The 17,393-nt window shown below is 38.0% G+C and overlaps 1 protein-coding gene and 1 non-coding gene across 5 annotated transcripts in view; one reads left to right on the plus strand and one right to left on the minus strand.

Annotated features, from left to right (window-relative positions):
- The window catches only part of GLRA2 (glycine receptor alpha 2), a 211,339-nt gene extending 205,111 nt beyond the window's left edge, over positions 1-6,228 (plus strand). For all 4 annotated transcript variants that reach the window (XM_027534633.1, XM_027534634.1, XM_027534635.1 and 1 more), the window contains one exon: positions 4,670-6,228. In XM_027534633.1, the coding sequence (XP_027390434.1) occupies positions 4,670-4,948 (279 nt within the window). In that variant the 3' untranslated portion in view covers positions 4,949-6,228. The remainder of the gene's footprint in view (positions 1-4,669) is intronic.
- A 560-nt stretch (positions 6,229-6,788) lies between these two features.
- TRNAC-GCA lies at positions 6,789-6,860 on the minus strand. Its single transcript has one exon. It is a non-coding gene; the product is annotated as a tRNA-Cys (tRNA).
- Positions 6,861-17,393: the final 10,533 nt, after the last annotated feature.

Consider the following 17,393-nt stretch of genomic DNA (forward strand, 5'->3'; position numbering starts at 1 on the left):
AGTCCCCGTGATACAGAAAAGAAAACTGAGGCCGTAAGAATTGGGAATTTCTCAAAGCCATCCCTCTTCTCCAAGTCTAGGTGATAGAAATCAGCAGGTCTACAACTAAGCACCACCTAGAATTGGGCTTCCCTGATGGCTCAGCAGGTAAAGAACCCACCAGCTGTGCAGGAGACACAGGAGATGTGGGTTCAGTCTCAGATCCGGGAAGATCCCCTGGAGAAAGAAATGGCAACCCACTCCAGTATGCTTGCCTGGAGAATCCCATGGCCTGAGGAGGCCTACAGTCCAAAGGGTCACAAAGAGTCTGACACGACTGAGCAACAAAGCACACACGCAAGGCTTCATTTGCTCAGGGGACTTTTTTGGGGAAAACCTGCTTGTGTTTGGACTCACACTGTTTGCAAAGCAGCGCTGAAGACTCCATTATGTCCTTGCATTGACTGAAGCTCAGTGCAACTTTCACTTTCACCTGGGCCATATCCTGGCCCAAAAGACTGAAGATTCAATCAAAGAATCTGGGTGAGAAATGGAATGGAGTTTTTCCCCACCTCAGTTTATAGGAGTCCTTTTATTTCCTCCTTTTTAGGACATAAAAGAAAAATTAGAAATACTGGTCCCACTGAAATCTTTCACTGCATAAATCCCATAATCTTTAATTATATTGAAATTATTTGCTTATAACAAACAATTCAGTACCATGCAATTCTGCTGAGTTTTAGGTTCAATTTCACATCTAGACAAGAGTTCCAAACACAGGAATGGGTAAATCTTATAATAAGTAAAACAAATGGCTAAGATAAGTAAAATAAGGTGATAAGTCTCCAACAAATTGCATAGTGCCATGGCAGTTTTTCCTATGTAGACAGGATTTAAGGAGATTTTATCAAAGTGGGATATAGAAATTGAATGTATTGAAACTTTGGATGATTCATTTTCTATGAAATTGAATCAGTGAATAACAAAACAGAATGAGCTACAAGTATTCACTGCTCAAAGATACTGAAGATGGTAGGTCAGCAGCAATAATTAAGTAATTAGTTTTCTGGCTAATTATAAGAAATGGAGAATATATGCCTGAAATTCTTTCCTCACTGAGAGAATCACACCAACTCTCCCGGTGAATACATTCAACTAAGCTGTGCCTTCAGATTGTTCTTTATTTCAGCTTTAGTTTATCCATGACTCAAGCTCATCTCCATTTTGCCTTCATATAGGAATCCTGCCATATTACCATAGCATTTTATTCTGAACCTGCTATAAAGGCAATTAGTCATTCATTATAACACCAAAATTCAAAGTGGTTGCAATTATATTTTCTGAATCAAGCCCTTTGATGTGGGTAATTTAAGGTTCTATATTTAAAATGCATTCAATGAGTCATAATGGTAAATAAGAATACCCTTAAACTAGCATTCATATCTCCTGCACATGAAAAATTAAATGGATAATTTCTACCTACAACAGATTTATTTTGTGGTGGATAATTTTAAAGAATTGATTTAATTAGTTGTAACTATGCTCAGAAGTATAATTTGAAATACCATTGAATGGAAAGGGAAAGTATTTTCAAGCAGAGAGAAAACTCTCTTAAAATTTCCTTTGTTCACTAGTCAATGAACGTTTATTAAGCACCTACAGTTTGCACGGCAATGTACGACACAATAACCTAGTCCGGCATAATTCTATTCTAGTTCTGCTAGTTAATTGAATGAGTTAACCTCTTTAGTTGTCCATTCACAGTATGCCAATAGACAACAGGAATTAAATGAATGAGTCAATCTGAGAAAAAACATGGATGTATTTAGGATTCCTTTTGTTTCATGTGCTAAAAACCAGTTACCAGCTAACTACTCTTTTTTATTTCTTCAGAGACCCAGGAATTTTAAAAGAATCTTATTTCACTCAGGCAGTGAACTATACACTTAGTCATGACTTTCTAAGTGTTGATACAGAACAGCAATTTGTAAGATTCTACAGATATGGAAAGGAAAAATAGCACAGTAATTTTAGGCAGATAAGGGGAAATATATTTTGAGGGCTGATTTTCACTTAAAAAATTATCTTAGACTTAATAACATAGACTAGGTTCAGCATTTTAGAGCTGGACATTAGAGCTGATCTAGGCCACTGGTTTCCAACCATTTGTATTAGAGACATTGGATTTTTTAAAAAAAATATGGATTCTCCATTCTCATTCCCAGAGATTGTGATTCACTTGGTCTGGAAGAGGCTAGGAGGGGAAGCAGGCAGAAATATAACTTGTAAAACTTCCCTAGCATCCAAAGCTGAGACCCACAGACCTAGTCAAGCCTCAATATTTTGGCATGGGGTCTCCAAGCCTTGAAAGAATAAATATCCTGCCTAAGGAAAAACACAGCTTATAAACCTTGGAGCCACGCTTAGAACCCAAACAGCCAAATTCCTAGTCTATATCTATTTACTAAACCAATTGACAGCATTTCTATTTCTCTCACACACTGGTTCAGATCTAATTACAAGTTAGTAGGTAGGAAGAATAAGACTGCTTATAACTCATAACTAACACATTCCCTCCTCCTAGAGACCTGTGTGTTTCTTTACTTGCTAACTAATGAGTCTTCCAATGATGCTGTAATGATTAATATATCTGTTTATTTCACATTTGTAAATACTTATTTGAAACTTTTGCACCTATAAAATATATCATTCCCATTTTAAGGCAAAGAAAGTAGATTTACTATTTGAATCTGAGTCCAGTTGAAGTCTCTACTATAGAGCTTTTAGAGCTGAGCACATAGCAGTACTCAAATATCCAGCTGGGTTTTCTTAGCCACGTCCCTTACATGAAAATGTCTTTAGTTTGGCCACTTCCACTGAGTTCTAAAAGCTCCATGCAGGTAGGGCTCTTGTCCAACTTCATCACCTGTCTCCCAGCATCTAGCAAAACGCTTGCCATAAACTCAACACTCAACAACTAATTGTTGAATGAAAAATCCTACTTACATTTTGTTAAGAAATGAGACAGAGTATCCTGAACCAACTTGTGAAAGACAGTCTCAAATACAAAAAAGTATTGGGAAGATGGTTTTATAAAGGAGTAGTTTTACAATTATTTTATTAGAAGAGCTTTGGCCTGACTTTCCTCACATAAATTTGTCTTTGTTGTACCATTTGGGTTACAGTTGGGCTTTCCCTCACTAATATTATGTTAACAGTCCTTCATTCAAATGATACAAATGAACTTACTTATAAAACAGAAATAGACTCACAGGTTTCAAAAACAAATTTACAGTTACCAAAGGAGAAATGTGGACGGGCAGGGATAAATTAGGAGCTTGGGATTAACATATACACACTACTGTGTATAAAACAGGTAACCAACAAGGACCTACTGCATAGTACAGGGAACTCTACTCAATATTCTGTAATAACCTATGTGGGTAAAAAGTCTGAAAAAGAATGGATATACATATATGTATAACTGAGTCACTTTGCTCTATACCTAAAACTAATATAACATTGTAAATCAACTAAACTCCAATAAAATTTTTAAGAAGTCCTTCATTTAGTATACCTTTTATATGCGTGAAAGCGCAACTGACATGCAATAAATAGTGATGAAATAAAATACCGAATTTTACTGTCTTTTGGGAAAATGTAACCAAATTAATTAACATAATATTATTCTCTGGAAAGATAAAGAGTGCGGTATCTTTGGTGAGTCAAAAGGGTGGCACAGTATTATAGAAAGCACTAATCTAGTTGCAGAAGATGATTCAATCGATGACTATTTAGAATTAAATTTTTATTAAGCAGATCATTTCAATCCTACCTTTTCAACCCAACCACACACCCAAATTCCATACTTTTGTCTCTATGAAGGGTATTTTCTCTTTACCCAGAGGTTATAACTTTGCAGTCTTTTATCTGATTCATGTAGAAATGAGGTACTGACATGAGCTAAAATGACATATGTTTAAATATGATAGAGATGAATAGCCAAAGAAGCAATGTAAAAAACTGACAGTAGAAAAATTAGCCATGGTAGAAATATTGAACACCAAACAATGAATATTTAATCTCTGATATCCAACTGAGATGAACTAGAGGGTTGGAGGGGGGAAAGGTATACATTGAAGGAGTTAATCTTAAATCTAACACTAATATTAAAGCCAAGGTTAATGGAAGGAACTGGGCTGTGAATGGGCCACAACAGCTCAGGAACATGATGAGGATTCAGTAAATGCTTTATTGAATGAATGAATGGGTAAATGAATGATTAAGTGAATGAGTGTATGAATGAACTGTCCTCTTTAGAAATCTAGAGTATAGTACTTGGATTTGAAGACTTGGCTTTAAAAACAAATCTATCCAAAGCTGTGGATTAATAAACTAGATTTCGGGAAAGTCAGTGCTGGATATAATATAGGTGTTTCTATTTTTCATTTAATTAAAATGACCACAGAGTCATTATTCTTACCCTTAATTTCTGAGTCTTAAAAAGTTAATGAACTATATCTGTTCCATGAATAACTGAGTTGAACTTGAAAGACAACTTCCCATTCCAAAAGCTTCCCACACTACCAGTTAACTGTGATTTACCCTTTTCCTTCTGAAGAATTTTAAGCATCTTCCATCTGATTTGACTGACAACCAATCTGTACTTCCTCTGTCTTTATTCTCCCAGGAAGAAGATGTTACTCGTGAAAGTCGTTTTAATTTCAGTGGTTATGGAATGGGTCACTGCCTTCAAGTGAAAGATGGAACAGCTGTCAAGGCCACACCTGCCAACCAGCTCCCACAGCCCCCCAAAGATGCAGATGCCATCAAGAAGAAGTTTGTGGACCGGGCAAAAAGGATTGACACGATTTCTCGAGCTGCCTTCCCATTGGCCTTCCTCATTTTCAACATCTTTTACTGGATCACATACAAGATCATTCGGCATGAAGATATCCATAAGAAATAGATGTGCTCTTCAGATCCTGGGACCTTCTTGCCTAACTGCTGTGCTTGTAAATACACAGTGAAATTGTCTTCATATCACTTTGACAGAGGAGAAGACTGGGGGAGGGGGGAGGGAGGATCATGGGGGTGGGTTTCCTGGCACCTACATGAATAAAGATAAGTTATCCGGGCGATGAAGGAAAATGTTTGCACAAAATTAAGGTTTTGCAGAATCACGTGAGCATAATTACATTCATAGTCTTTAGCATTGCTCTTTCAGATGATGCATTAATTAGACATGATATGCAAGGTCAAGTACTTGAGGGCTATTTGTTTTTTGGTTTGGTTTGAACTAATTCTGGAACTGAAAAGATAGTTTGAACACATGTGTGTGCACGCACGCACGTGCACACACACACACACACACACACACACAAGGAAAATGCTTACCATCTGACCATAGTGACTAGTCTATAGTGAGTTGAGGACCAAACTTTTTCAGGAAAATGCTGCCTTGTTTTTAAAACAGCCTCCTGAGCTATGTTCTTTACAATGTCTGTAATTAGTGTTTCACCTGAGAAATCCTTTTGTGGTCATAAATAATTTCTACTTATTGAGAAAACAACAACAACAACACATACCAATCACAAAGAACAGGTTTCTACTTTATTGTCTGTGTAAGTGTGCATTTTAATATTCTTTTTCTTTCCTAGATGCAATTTGGGGATTTGAATTGTATATTGTGAAACTGATTTGATCATATACCCTCTTGAAAATGAATGCCCATTTTCTTTTAGATCCAAGTTAGCACACAACAGTTTTTTTCTGCTTTGCCTATATTTACGTGCAATTAAGTGCTCAAGCGTGACCTAGCCATTGCAGCCTCTCAGCCACAGTATTTATGAAGATGATGTGTCCTGAACGATGTAGCTCATATTAGCCTGAATTTCCCATTTCTGCTTTCATTGTAGGTGTAACTCTTAATCTTAATGTCAACTGACCCATGATTTCTACTGTCAATCCAAGTGAATATTGTTTGAAATATCTTTAACTAATTTGAAGAATTTTAAAGTTGTACTGTGATTTTCATAACCTGTTTCCTTTTTGGTACCAGAGCTATGTGGTTTGAATCCTGGCTACATGTTTTAAGTAAGAAAAAAAAAAAAAAGACGTATTTTTGCTTACTCAGATAAAAGACAACCTGTAAAAAAATATAATGAAAAAATTAAATTTTACATGTGCTGTAAAAGGGGTTATTAAAAATATTTGTTCAATTTCAATAAAGCTAAGTGTGCCACAGAAGCTAAGTCTTTTCACTTTTGCATTACAATGTAAATAATTGAGATGAGAATGGTAACTTAGATTTTTGTTTCTGGTCTTCCTCATAAACTTGAAGTATTTACATAGCTATTATACTTTTGTTGTAATATAAAAATGTAGCTCATAGTACCCCCATGAAGAAAGAAAAAATACATCATTCTCATTGTAGAAACAGGGAAATGGAGATAAGGAAGTATTAGTAGTCATTGTAAACAGAAGCTAATACTGGACATGAGATACAGAACACTTCCAAGAGCACTTAGGAATCATAAAATACCAAACTGAAAAGAAATTTAAAATATCAACCTGTCCACCTATCCATCCTGCTTTTGTCAGGAATAGAGTTCCATGATGAAAAATAATTCTGAGAACCCCAGTGAAATAGACGTAACTCATCTTGGCCCTTGTAGATAAAGTGAAGTCGCTCAGTCGCGTCCAACTCTTTGCGACCCCATGGACTGTAGCCTATCAGGCTCCTCCGTCCATGGGATTTTCCAGGCAAGAGTGCTGGAGTGGATTGCCATTTCCTTCTCCAGGGGATCTTCCCGACCCAGGAATCGAACCCGGGTCTTCCGCATTGCAGGCGGACGCTTTACCGTCTGAGCCACCAGGGAGGCCCTTTTCTTAACTAAAGGTATCCATCATAAAATTTTCAGGAAGACGTGGATTCCTAAGCTGATGTTTATGGCCTTTTAAACCTATTCAAATATTGAATCATTTCCATAGAAAGGAATATTGCAGAACGGCTAAAAGCATGAATTTTAGAGTTAGACAGACTAGCTCAGCCACCTATCAACAGGGTTACCGTAGATAAGTTATCTGCTTTTTCTGAGTAGCTCCTATTTCAGAGACTTTTAAGAGGATAAACTGAGAAAAATGCAAGTAAAACCATTAACTTGGTGTCTAGCAGATAGTAAATTCTCAATAACTAACAGATAATAATAAAATTAGTATTATTATTATGAATTGTACTATACTGGGTAAGAAGCTACACAATTCCTAGCTCGGCTAGATTAATGCCATGCTTTTTGCCTTTTTCCCAAAACACTATTTCTGTCTTATTGCTCACTCCTTCCCAAACAAATAAGGCAAAGTCTTTGATTGGTCTCACATCTTTTGCTCCCATGGAAAAGTAGTAAAATTGAGGCTTACTCAAATCTCTTGCTCCCATGGAAAAGTAGTAAAATTGAGGCTTAAAATGCCTCCCAAAGATGGGCCTGACCCCGTAAGTGTACTAGGAAGAGCCCTGAGGCTACATATGATGGGATGGGGAGGCACCTTGGTGGAAAATCCAAAGCTAAACAATCATGTCTAATCAAAGTGTATACTGGCTGTATAATTTTCAGAGGGAGGGTGTAGTCCCCACATTAGAAAAAATGTTTGAATATTCACCTCTAAATGTATATGCCAGCCACACAAGTAGGTAAAGACATCCTAGATGACAAGTAGTGTTCTTGACTTTTCTCTAATTATAGTCCACATTCAGTGGGAAGACCTTTTTTAAAAATTAAGTATAGTTGATTTATAATGTTGTGTCAATCTCTGATGTAGAGCAAAGTGACTCAGTTATATACATATATATATATATTCATTTTCATATTCTTTTTCATTATGGTTTATTACAAGATATTGAATACAGCTCCCTGTGTTATACATTAGAACCTTGTTGTTTATCCACCCTATATAAAATAGTTTGCATCTACCAACCTCAAACTCCCAGTTCTTCTCTCTCCCTCCTCCCCTCCTCCTTGGCAACCACAAATCTGTTCTCTATATCTGTGAGTCTGTTTTTGTTTCATCTATAGGTTCATTTGTGCTGTATTTTAGATTCCACCCATAAGTTACATCATATGGAATTCGTCTTTCATTAGAAATCACTCTTGAATTTAGGTTTATAAATAAAATCTCAAGGGAAAGATTTTTAAGCACCACATATTCTGACAAAATACATAATTCCCTTATAATGGAGGAATTGAGGACATTTTTTCTTTCACAACAGTACAAGAAAATAGTTCAAAAGTAAAATCATGGCTCTGAGGAAAAGAATTTACCACTAGTTTTCATTAGACTGGAAGCTTCTGGAAGAAAATGGTTATGTTTCTAAGGGTTTTCTGCACTGCCTGCCAAAGCTGGAATGCTCAATGAGTATTATTACTATCATTAAGTAAAAAGTTGGTGAAGGAGGCTATGCTGTGCCTGTTGGACAAAGTTTACATAAGTTTTTTTCCACTCAAGCAATGAGAAGTAACCAACTACTGCTACCACTTTTCAAATAATGGATTACTTGGGGATTTGACTTTTAAACATTTTTCAATTCCTACCACTTGGTTTTACGAACAGACTGAGATGATTCAAGGCTTAAGACTCTTTACGGCACTCTCAAACACCTTGGTCCAAAACAGATTCTACAAACCAGACTGGCTGTTGATTTTTAAAAATCCTTCCAAACAGTATTAGCACTAAGCTCCTCATCTATGGACAGAGAAGCCTGGAAGGGTACAGTCCGTGGTGTCACCAAGAGTCGGACGTAACTGAGCCTACACACACGTGCTGCATCTATGCCACTGCAAAAACCTGTCAAATTCTGAAAGCAAATTTTCCAATAAACATTAAATGAATGTCACTTTACATTTTGCTTACTCCTTTAATATCAAATATGTAGGTTCTAACCAAAACACAGCATAAAATTCCATATCATATGATTCACCACTTTGGAAAAAGAAAAAAAAAAAAAAAAACACTTCGGAATATTTTTTAGGATTTTTGCATCTCCTAGTTTAAGCCTGAAGCCAATTTGTCGAATGAATATAAGCCGTATATCTGCCAAATGCTCTTTTTAAATTCCTTTTAACTTCCGCTTTAAACTTTTTCTTATTTTCACCAGTTTGGGTTTGGCTTTTTTCTTTTTTTTCAGTATAGACTGAATGATTCAAGTAATGTATGCTCTTCACAGATCACAAAGTATAAAATAGCACCACAACTTCATATAGTGTTTTCAACATATCAACATGATTTTATGTCTACAACAGCATTCAATTCTAATAATAATCCAAGGTAGCCAGATCACAAAGAATTGATAAATAAACAGAAGCTCCATGAATCATATACCTCACTCAAGTCATCTATCATATTAGAAGTTGAACATCTGCCATGTTTGTTTCCTAACTCCTCAGACTATTTCCTTTTACTATATCCATGGGCTTCCCTTGTGACTCAACTGGTAAAGAATCCGCCTGCAATGCGGGAGACCTGGGTTCGATCCCTGGGTTGGGAAGATCCACTGGAGACCACACTGTCTAAGAAAATAAAAGCCTGGAAAGTAAAAAGTCATTGTCCAATGATCCATATTCATGGATAACTAAATAAATTGGTAAAGGACAGCATACAATATTTCTGTTGAAAATGCCTAAGAGAGGTAGTTCAAATGGTGCATATAGTATTAAGAACATGTTCACTGAGAGTATATGTCTTGTGTTACTGAATGATCCAAAACACACTGGAGTTGAAAAAAAGACCAATGGAATTTAGTTTACAAGTTATTTATTCCCATTTTTGAAGGAGGGAAAATTACCCTCACACTGTCACACATGTCCTCACTAAAGAAAAGATACAATATTACTACTTTGGTGAAAATGCATCTCAAAAATAATAAGCAATTCAGCTTCCTCCAAGGTGAGGGTAATGTGTATTAGATGTTTTTGGACCATGAGCCAGAATTTAGAAAGTTCATTATTCAGTTCACTTCAGTTCAGTCACTCAGTCTGTCTGTGTCTTTGCGACCCCATGAATCATAGCACACCAGGCCTCCCTGTCCATCACCAACTCCCAGAGTTCACTCAGACTCACATCCATCAAGTCAGCGATGCCATCCAGCCATCTCAGCCTCTGTTGTCCCCTTCTCCTCCTGCCCCCAATCTCTCCCAGCATCAGGGTCTTTTCCAATGAGTCAACTCCTTGCATTTGGTGGCCAAAGTACTGGAGTTTCAGCTTTAGCATCATTCCTTCCAAAGAACACCCAGGACTGATCTCCTTTAGAATGGACTGGTTGGATCTCCTTGCAGTCCAAGGGACTCTCAAAAGTCTTCTCCAACACCACAGTTCAAAAGCATCAATTCTTTGGCACTCAGCTTTCTTCACAGTCCAAATCTCACATCCATACATGACCACTGGAAAAACCATGGCCTTGACTAGACGGACCTTTGTTGGCAAAGTAATGTCTCTGCTTTTCAATATGTTATCTAGGTTGGTCATAACTTTCCTTCCAAGGAGTAAGCGTCTTTTAATTTCATGGCTGCAATCACCATCTGCAGTGATTTTGGAGCCCAGAAAAATAAAGTCTGACACTGTTTCCCCACCTATTTCCCATGAAGTGATGGGACCAGAAGCCATGATCTTCGTTTTCTGAATGTTGAGCTTTAAGCGAACTTTTTCACTCTCCTCTTTCACTTTCCTCAAGAGGCTTTTTAGTTCCTCTTCACTTTCTGCCATAGGGGTGGTGTCATCTGCATATCTGAGGTTATTGATATTTCTCCCGGCAATCTTCATGCCAGCTTGTGCTCTTCCAGCCCAGCGTTTCTCATGATGTATTCTGCATATAAGTTAAATAAGCAAGGTGACAATATACAGCCTTGACGTACTCCTTTTCCTATTTGGAACCAGTCTGTTGTTCCATGTCCAGTTCTAACTGTTGCTTCCTGACCTGCATATAGGTTTCTCAAGAGGCAGGTCAGGTGGTCTGGTATTTCCATCTCTTTAAGAATTTTCATTATTAATTTGGCATAAATGATTCATAAATAGGTGAATGTGTCTTCAAAGAGGAGAGCAAAGCTCTGGGTTGCTCTTTGTGTAGTGCGTGCTACACCAGCCTTTTCCCAGTAGGACTGGTCATGGAGTAGACAGTTCGGTCAGTCCTCACACACACTGAAGTCTCGTCAGAAGTTCCCGGTCCTCAAAAATGATAGAATCAAGAGCTAGGAGACTCTTCACATGCAAGGATTAGAACTAACCAAGGCTGCATCCCTTCTATGGCTAATCATTTCTTAAGCTAGCCCTACTTTCTGAGGAGAAGGCTTTAATGGCAGGGTAGGGAGAAAGGCAGAAGAGATAAAAGGAAGACAGTTCAAGAAAGCTCCTTTCCAGGTATAAATCAGATCATGCCACTCTACATTCAACCTCCAATGGCGTCCCATCTTACTCAGAGAATAAGTCAGAACCTTCACTGTGGCCATGTGATCTGACCTCCCCCACCAACCCTCTTCCAATCTGACCCCCACCCCAACCCTTTTCCACCCCTCCCTCCAGGAATAGTGCCCAGCGCTTAAACATGCCAACCACACTTCTACCGCAGAGCGTTTGCTGGTGCTATTTCTTCTGCCTGGCACTCTTTCCCTAGACCAGGAGTGGTCAAACTTTTTAAGGCCAGATAGTAAAATGGTTAGGCTTTGTAGGCCATACCGTCTCTGCTAAAATTACTCAACCCTGCTCTTATGGAGAAGGCAATGGCACCCCACTCCAGTACTCTTGCCTGGAAAATCCCACAGACGGAGCCTGGTAGGCTGCAGTCCATGGGGTCACTCAGAGTCGGACACAACTGAAGCGACTTAGCAGCAGCAGCAGCTCTTATGGTATGAAAACAAAGACAATATGTAAACAAATGGAGGCTTCAACAATACATGAACCATGAACTTCCAGGTGTTCAAGCTGGATTTAGAAAAGACAGAGGAACCAGAGATCAAACTGCCAACATCCGTTGGATCAATGAAAAAGCAAGAGAGTTCCAGAAAAACATCAACTTCTGCTTTATTTACTATGCCAAAGCCTTTGACTGTGTGGATCACAACAAACTGTGGAAAATTCTTCAAGAGATGGGAATACCAGACCACCTGACCTGCCTCCTGAGGAATCTGTATGCAGGTAAGAAGCAACAGTTAGAACTGGACATGGAACAACAGATTGGTGCCAAATCAGGAAAGGAGTACATCAAGGCTATATATTGTCACCCTGCTTATTTAACTTCTATGCAGAGTACATCATGAGAAACGCTGGACTGGATGAAGCACAAGCTGGAATCAAGATTGCTGGGAGAAATATCAATAACCTCAGATATGCAGATGACACCACCCTTATGGCAGAAGGTAAAGAAAAACTAAAGAGCCTCTTGATGAAAGTCAAAGAAGAGAGTGAAAAAGTTGGCTTAAAACTCAACATTCAGAAAACTAAGATCATAGCATCCAATCCCATCACTTCATGGCAAATAGATGGGGAAACAATGAAAACAGTGACAAGCTTTATTTGGGGGGCTCCAAAATCACTGCAGATGGGGACTGCAGCCATGAAATTAAAAGACCTTTGCTCCTTGGAAGAAAAGTTATGACCAACTTAGACAGCATATTAAAAAGCAGAGACATTACTTTGCCAACAAAGAATCCATCTAGTCAAAGCTATGGTTTTTCCAGTGTCATGTATGGATGTGAGAGTTGGACTATAAAGAAAGGTGAGTGCAGCAGAATTGATGCTTTTGAACTGTGGTGTTGGAGAAGACTCTTGAGAGTCCCTTGGACTGCAAGGAGATACAACCAGTCAATCCTGAGGGAAATCAATCCTGAATATTCATTGGAAGGACTGATGCTGAAGCTGAAGCTCCAATACTTTGGCCACCCGATGCGAAGAACTGACTCATTGGGAAAGACCCTGATGCTGGGAAAGATTGAAGGCAGGAGGAGAAGGGGATGACAGAAGATGAGGTGGTTGTATGGCATCACTGACTCTATGGACATGAGTTTGAGTATGCTCCAGGAGTTGGTGATGGACAGGGAAGCCTGGCATGCCGCAGTCCATGGGATATGACTGAGTGACTGAACTGAACTGAACTGAACTGGATAGCACCAAGACATGTAGCATTAGTGACATGCCTCATACCACACAGCATATAGGTGTAACTTTGGGCTCAGAAAGCAAAATCCCCTGAATACTATCTTGGTTCCTTTCTAAATATCCCACCAGCTTTTTCCACGTATCCCAGGTAGAAACAGAAATGGAACTTTTTCTCCTTCAAATGATTTTACCTCTATGTAATTATTTGCCCATTCTTTTGGAAGGCAGGTGGCATTGTTGTATAGGCATAGTTTGTGGAGTGAGAACTGAGTTCAAATTCTCCCTTTGTCTCATTTTTGTCAGGGTGACCTTTGGCAAAGTTTTAACGTCTCTAAGTCACAGTATTGAAGATATTGTAAAATATATATAACATAATAATATCTACTTATACAACTGTAGGTAAGAGCTAAATTAATTGGTACCTGAATAAATAGTAATTCTAATTTCCCTCTATATCTACCTTTATTTTATGTTTTATTTCACTTAGGACATCATTCAGAATCTATCACCTGTGAATGAAATCTATTCTTGTGTGGTCTACTGTAACTCTTACAATTTTAAATTATCATCTAAACATCAAAAAGCCTGCCTAAAAGTGAAAAGACCCTTTCTATAGACAGTCTGAACAAATATCTTTGGTAAAAGGGAGAAATAGAATTCTTATTGTTTCACTTTGACCTAATACAGAGAGGAGACTATTTTCCTGATTGAAGTGTTGAAAATGTTTCAGTTGGCATACCAGGTTCAGTGGGAGAAAGTTATTAGGACTTTTGCTATATTTAACTAACATTTGTGCAGCACCAGGACAGTTTACAAATAGCTTTCACAAAAAATTCTGCCAGATCATCCTGTGATCACAGGCACGGTAGCCTTGGGCAAGTTTCTCTTGTAGCCTCCGTTTATTCTCCTGTAAACTAGAGAAGAGTGTTTTCCCATCAGAGATCCTAGCCTGATCTATGCATGTGGTGCATGACAACCATCGTCATCACTGCCATTATCATTCTAGGGATAAAGAAATGGAAACAACACTATGTTTTAGCATGGGACACTAGGCAATGTCTGCAGAATGATGAAGATATTTGCCTCACCTGCCCACCTTTCAAGGATGCTGTGAGACTAAAATGAAACCACAGATGTCAAAAGTATCTGAAAACTTTTAGGGATGCGGAAAGTAGGGCACAGGGAGGTAAAGTAACTTGCCAAGAGCACAAAGTTTACAAATGAAATGTCACAGCCGAGATTCAGATTCAGTCACTCTTTCTGCATAATCTGTGCTCTTAGTCATGTTATTTTGCATCTTAAATATAAAAATGATCTTGATATACATTTATATACATTATATATACAATTGGAGAAGGCAATGGCACCCCACTCCAGTACTCTTGCCTGGAAAATCCCATGGGTGGAGGAGCCTGGTGGGCTGCAATCCGTGGGGTTGCGAAGAGTCTGACACGACTGAGCGACTTCACTTTCACTTTTCACTTTCATGCATTGGAGAAGGAAATGGCAACTCACTCCAGTGTTCTTGCCTGGAGAATCCCAGGGACGGGGAAGCCTGGTGGGCTGCTGTCTATGGGGTTGCACAGAGTCGGACACGACTGAAGTGACTTAGCAGCATATATACAATTATCATGATGAGTATAGTATATTTATTTTGGGCAGATTTCATGTCATTTAAAATTATTTATTTCCTTATCCATTTCCCCTACAGTCTCTGAGACTTTCAAGGGCACTCTATCAGGGATGCTATAACAAATTATCACAAACTAGGTGGCTTAATTTATTAAGAGAGAAATTAGAGGTCAGAAACATGAAATCCAGGTATGAACAGGGCCACATTTCTTCTGAAGGTTCTAGGGAAGAATCCTTCCTTGCCTCATGGCTTCTGGTGACTGGCACTCCTTGGCTTGTAGCTGCATCACTCCAATTTCTGCCTGCATCTTCATATGGCTGTGTTACCTCTGCATCTCTCTCTCTCTCCAAAACTCTGTCTGCTTATGAGAATACCGTACAGGGGCCACCTTAATCCAGTATGAGCTCATCTTTTTTAAAAAATCAAAGTATAGTCAACTTATAATATTATGCTACTTTGGAGTGTTCAGCATATTGATTACATACTTTTATAGGTATACACCATTAAAAGTTACTGCAAAATAACAGCTAGAATTCCCTGTGCTGTACAACATAACTGTGTTGCTTACCTATTTTATACATAGTAGTCTGTATCTCTTAATCCTATATCCCTATATTACCCTTCCCCTCTTCCTCTCCCCACTGATAACCATTACTTTGTTTTCTGTATCTATGAGTCTGTTTCTGTTTTGCTACATACATATTCATTTATTTTTTAGATTCCACACATAACTGATGTCATATGGTATTTGATATCTCACTAAGCATAATATTCTCAGGTCCACCCATGTTGCTACAAATGGCAGAATTTCATTCCTTTTTATGGGTGAGTAGTAATCTATTGTGTGTGTGTGTGTGTGTGTGTGTGTGTACATACCACATCTTCTTTATCCATTCATCTGTTGATGGACACTTAGGTTGCTTCCATATCTTGGCAACTGTAAATAACACCACTAGGAACACTGGGGGGCATGCATCTTTTCAAAATAGTGTGTTCATTTTTTTTTCAGATATATGGTAGTTCTGTTTTCAGTTTTTTTGAGCAGCATCCATACTGTTTTCCATTGGCTGCATCAATTTACATTCAGTGTACAAGGGTTCCCTTTCTCCACATCCTCACCAACATATGTTGTTTTTGATGACAGCCATTCTCACAGGTATGAGGTGATATCTCATTGTGGTTTTGATGTGCATTTCTCTAAGAATTAGCAATGTTGAACATCTTTTCCTGTGCCTGTTATCCATTTGTATGTATTCTTTGAAAAATGCCCATTCAGGTCTTTGGCCCCCCCCCCTTTTTTTTTTGATTGGGTTGTTTGTTTTTTTGATGTTGAGTTGTATGAGCTGTTTATATGTTTTGAATATTAACCTCCTATAGGCCATATCATTTGCAAATATTTTCTCTCATTCCATAAGTTGTCTTTTTGTTTCATCAGTGGTGTCCTCTGCTGTGAAAAAGCCTTTAAGTTTAATTAGGTCCCATTTGTTTATTTGATCTTGCTTCTATTTCTTTGGCCCTAGGAGATAGCTCCAAAAAATATTGCTACAACTTATGTCAAAGAGTGTTCTGCCTATGTTCTATTCTAGGAGTTTTATTATTTCCAGTCTTAGATTTAGGTCTTTAATCCATTTTTAGTTTATTTTTGTATATGGTGTGAGAGAATGTTGGAATTTCATTCTTTTATGGGTAGCTGTCTGGTTTTCCCAGCAGCACTAATGAAGAAATTGTCTTTTCTCCAGTGTAGTAGATTAGATGCCTGGGTTTATTTCTGGGTTCTCTATTCTGTTCCACTAATCTATAAGTCTGTTTTTGTGCCAGTACCATACTACTTTGATTACTATAGCTTTGTAGTATAATCTGAAGTCATGACAGATAATACCTCCAGCTTTCTTCTTTTTCCTCAAGATTGCTTTGGCAAGTTAGAGTCTTCTGTGATTCCATGTATTTTAAAAAATTATTTGTTCTAGTTCTCTGAAAAATGTCATGGGTATTTTGACAGGGAGTGCATTACATCTGTAGATTGCTTTGGGTAGTATGGCCATTTTAGCAATATTAATTCTTCTAATCCAACAGTACAGAATGTCTATTTCTTTACATTCTTTTCAATTTTCTTCATCAGTGTTATATAGTTTTCAGAGTATAGGTCAGTATGACCTCATCTTAACTAATTATATCTACAAAGATCCAATTTCAAAACAAGGTCACAATCTGAGGTTCTGAGTGGACATGAATTTGGGGGAAACACTACTCAACCCAGTATATGCACCAATTGTGTTTAATTTTTTACAACCTTCTATGCATGTAGCAGTGTAAGGTACATACAGATTCAGCCAGATATAGCTTAGTGGTTGGGCATGCAGGTGCTAGAGTGAGACCGCCTGGGATCAAATCTTAGTTCTGCCTTTACTAGCTGTGAGCCTTTGGGCAAAGGTTTCAAACTCTACATGCATTGGAGTTCTAATGTGAAAACAGTACTTATTTCATGAGTTCTAATGCGATTTAAATTTGTCAATTCACATCAAGTATTTAGAAAAACCATTAGCCCATAACAAGTGCTTAACAAATAGTATTAGCATTATTTTTAGAGGAAAAAAACACAGCATTTGCTAAATAAAATAATGAAATCAAGGAGTGTCAGAGA

This window comes from Bos indicus x Bos taurus, chromosome X, assembly GCF_003369695.1.
Source record: "Bos indicus x Bos taurus breed Angus x Brahman F1 hybrid chromosome X, Bos_hybrid_MaternalHap_v2.0, whole genome shotgun sequence".
Classification (NCBI taxonomy): domain Eukaryota; kingdom Metazoa; phylum Chordata; class Mammalia; order Artiodactyla; family Bovidae; genus Bos; species Bos indicus x Bos taurus.